The sequence below is a fragment of the Henckelia pumila genome, unplaced genomic scaffold, assembly GCF_033568475.1.
Source record: "Henckelia pumila isolate YLH828 unplaced genomic scaffold, ASM3356847v2 CTG_652:::fragment_1, whole genome shotgun sequence".
NCBI lineage: Eukaryota > Viridiplantae > Streptophyta > Magnoliopsida > Lamiales > Gesneriaceae > Henckelia > Henckelia pumila.
Window position 1 is genome coordinate 294,224 of NW_027331874.1, and position 4,011 is coordinate 298,234.

The 4,011-nt window shown below is 34.5% G+C and overlaps 1 protein-coding gene across 1 annotated transcript; it reads right to left on the reverse strand.

Moving 5' to 3' along the window:
* Positions 1-571: 571 nt before the first annotated feature.
* LOC140873562 (uncharacterized) lies at positions 572-2,239 on the reverse strand. Its single transcript, XM_073276732.1, has one exon. It carries the CDS (start codon positions 2,237-2,239, stop codon positions 572-574), a length of 1,668 nt encoding a protein of 555 aa, XP_073132833.1.
* Positions 2,240-4,011: the final 1,772 nt, after the last annotated feature.

Consider the following 4,011-nt stretch of genomic DNA (forward strand, 5'->3'; position numbering starts at 1 on the left):
GCCATGCAACCTTCCGGTCTATTGCGATTTCGCACATAACCTTTCAAAATATTCATGTATCTTTCAAAGGGATACATGTACCTATACCAAACTGGGCCATATAATTTCACCTCTCGCACAAGATGAACTGTTAAATGAATCATTATGTCAAAAATCAAAGGTGGAAAATACTTTTCAAGTAAACACAATATGATCACAATCTCTCTCTGTAGCTCATCCAACTTTGAGGGATCCATCACTTTATTACATATCTCATTGAAGAAGAAGCACAAATGAGTGATAGAGTCTCTGAAATGTTTGGGCAAGACACCACGTATGGCCACTGGAAGTAATTGCTGCATTAAAGTGTGGTAGTCGTGTGACTTAAGGCCAACAAGTTTCAAGTCCTTCATCGAAACAAAGTTTTTAACGTTGGATGAGTAACATGTAGGTAATTGCATTCCACACAAAGAATTCAAAATTTCTTTTCTCATCTTTTGTAAGTGTATAACATGCTGCTGGCTGAAAAGATTTCTTCTCCCTCATCACTGGATCCAAATCTGTCCTCAAATTCATTTCAGCAAGGTCTAATCTAGCTGCAATTCCATCCTTTGTTTTTTCCCGGAATGTCAAGCAACGTACCAAGAAGACTTTCATAGACGTTCTTTTCTATATGCATCACATCAAGAACATGTCTAACATATAGATGTTTCCAATACTCAAGTTCAAAGAAAATTGATTTCTTTTTGAAGGATGGTTTTACATCATCCTTCGTGGACTGAATCTTCTTTCTCATTTTTCCCCAATGACAATGAATTCCATCGACTTTTTTTAACACTTCATCGCCACTCAATGGTTTGGGTGCAGGGTTGAACTCTTGGTCCCCATTAAATGGCTTTCTTTGCCTTCGAAAAGGATGATTTGCAGGTAGAAACCTTCTATGGCCTGTGTACAACATTTTCCTGCTATGTTTCAACCTTGTTGAATATGTTTCTTCACCACAAATCGGACATGCGTGATATCCTTTCACAATACATCCTGACATGTTTCCATATGCAGGAAAGTCATTGATGGTCCACAGCAAGACAGCTATGAGCGAGAAGGTTTCTTGTCTATATGCATCATATGCTTCAACACTTGTATCCCAGAGGAATTTCAAGTCATCGATTAGAGGTGCTAAGTAAACATCGATATCATTTCCTGGTTGTTTGGAACCAGAAATCAACATTGTGAGCATCATAAATTTTCTCTTCATACACAACCACGGGGGAAGATTGTAAGTGATCATTAAAACTGGCCAACAACTATATGTAGAACTCATCATACCATGGGGATTGATCCCGTCAGCTGAAATGGCCAATCTAAGATTTCTTGAATCAGCAGCAAAATTTGGCCACTTGTGATCTACTAATTTCCAAGAAGGTGCATCAGCTGGATGGAGTAAGTATCCGTCATTAAGTCTTTTATCAGCATGCCAAATCAGCTCCTTGGAAAACTCCTTATTCCAAAACATTCGTACAAATCTCGGAATTGGAGGAAAGTACCATAGAACCTTTGCAGGAACTCCTTCCTTTATCGTATCTTTTTGGCCCATCTTCCACCTTGACATCCCACAAGTAGGACAACTGTTCATATCCTCATACTTCTTCCGGTATAAGATGCAATCATTAGGGCAAGCATGGATTTTCTCATAAGTAATCCCTAGTGCACACAAGCTTTTCTTTGCATCGTAGAAAGATAAAGGCAATTCGTTGTCATCTGGAAGCATTTCTCCTAACAAATTAAGTAGGTCGGTGCAACTTTTGTCACTCCAACTATATTTGGCTTTCAAGTTGAATAATTTTACAACTGCAGATAACCTTGTAAATTTACTGCATCCAGGATATAAAGGTTTCTCAGCATCTTCAAGTAGATTTTTGAATGTGGTTGGATTCTCAGCATAACTATCAAATGCAGCATGTACCATATCTATTGGTTCCTCGGCGTCAAACTTTGGTACATCTTCCCTTTCTTGATCATGATCATTATTTGAGTTCTTCATCGCAGACCTTTCACCATGCCATATCCAAGTATGATATGTCAAATCTATACCATTAGAATACATGTGTGCCCTTATAGTCTCTACCTTTTTCTTCTTCAGATTACCACATTTTGTACATGGACAAGATATTGCTTCCCGATCCTCGGCATTTTTTATTGCAAATTTCAAGAAAGACTCTACTCCATGCTCATATTCACTTGATAACCGAGACTTTGACATCCATTATTTGTCCATTATTTTAGTAAGTAACACTATAGAGAATAAAATATATAATGTTAATATGTATATTTTCAAGCTGATGATAACCAAGACTTTGACATCCATTCTTTGTCCATTCTTTTAGTAAGTAACACTATAGAGAATAAAATATATAATGTTAATATGTATATTTTCAAGCTGATGATAATCAACATCGATATTTGATTATGCACAAAGGAAAAACATTTTAGTACTCTTTAAAACATCTTAAAGAGCTTTAGTATTTTTTGATTCTGATTTTTATACATATCATTGGCAATTTCAGGGAACGCACAACAAATAATCCATCTTCTATTTCACTAATTGAGCATCATATTCATTTAAATAGAAAACAAATAATTGCATAGGTTACTACAAGTAGAATAAATCAAGGCTCTGTCAATCATTTGGAAACAAGATTACAATTTATAGCCTACACGTTTCTAACAAATTTAAGGACTGATTCAATACAGCTATCATCCTGAAATGGACAGAAAATAAAAAATAAAGATAACTTTGGGAGTGATACTTGTTAGTGATTTCTACTAATCGACATCTTGACAACTCACAGCTGGTAAAGTAATGTATATCGAGCATATTACTTGTTAAATCCAAGCAAACCATTAAATAATATACAGTGACCAGCCTCGAAACTTGAACATAAAAATTTTAACTTTGTGGAAATCATTTAACATTATCCATGCTTTGAGAAAACTATGCACAATGCATTTACCAATCAGTGATTACTGAGGAAGACTGGACCCTTGAACTACTAAACACATAAGCTAGAGCTATACTTGTTTTTAAAGCAAGGAAGACACAGTAAAAAAATTATCTGAATTAATACCTTATAAATAAAATAAGGAAACCAAAATTATTTATATGAACCTTCTATCAAGTCTCCTGTAAACAATGTAAAATGAGGCTGCACGCAATTCCAAAACCTGGAAAGAAAGTTACATATTTTCATCGGTAACAATGTGTTATGGTTCCTAGATCACACAAGTAAGAATTATTTCATATATACCAACATTAATCAATCAAAGAGTAGCTAGACAGAAAAAAAATGAAATGATTTTCAATAAAATCGTGCTGATCTAAAGTGTGAATGAACCACATGGATCTATCTACAAGATTACTGTCATTAAGAACTGATCACTAGCTCGTGCTTTCTTGTTACTTGTTCGATCAGCTTCTTTGAGAATCATTTGCAATAAAACCAATATAATACACAAGTAACGTAAATTAATAATACGAAAAAAAAAATTTAATTTTTCAGAAGTTGTTTTCAAACTTAAAGAAAGCAGACAATGAAATTGGAATCTAAAATCTGGTCTCATTTTTCAGAAGAAGTTGTTTTAGAACTGACGGTGATTTCCCTTTATTTGTAAGGTTAATCATTTATACAATCAGAAGAACAATTTACATACTGGAAATCATTAAATCCTTCTTAACCTCGAAACCTACTGAAAAAATTACTTAAAACCCAGCAAGAATTAGCATGGGAAATGGGTTAACCTTAAACACAATCAAACCAAAGCGGCTGTACAAATCCAACTTCAGAACTGAACCGACAACAGTCAAGAACGCAAAGATAAACCAAGAAAAACACTGGATTCACATAACAATATAGCTCAATGCTTTAAATTGTTGAACAGGACTAAGAACAACCAATCAAATAACAAAAAAACCCAAAAAAAACTATCAAACATAAATCAATAAAGCTTAATTCTTTCACCGTAGGAGGAATAAAA

Bases quoted from the DNA above. Each gene is read 5' to 3' on its own strand.
- LOC140873562 (XM_073276732.1), bottom strand. From the start codon at position 2,239: ATGTCAAAGTCTCGGTTATCAAGTGAATATGAGCATGGAGTAGAGTCT.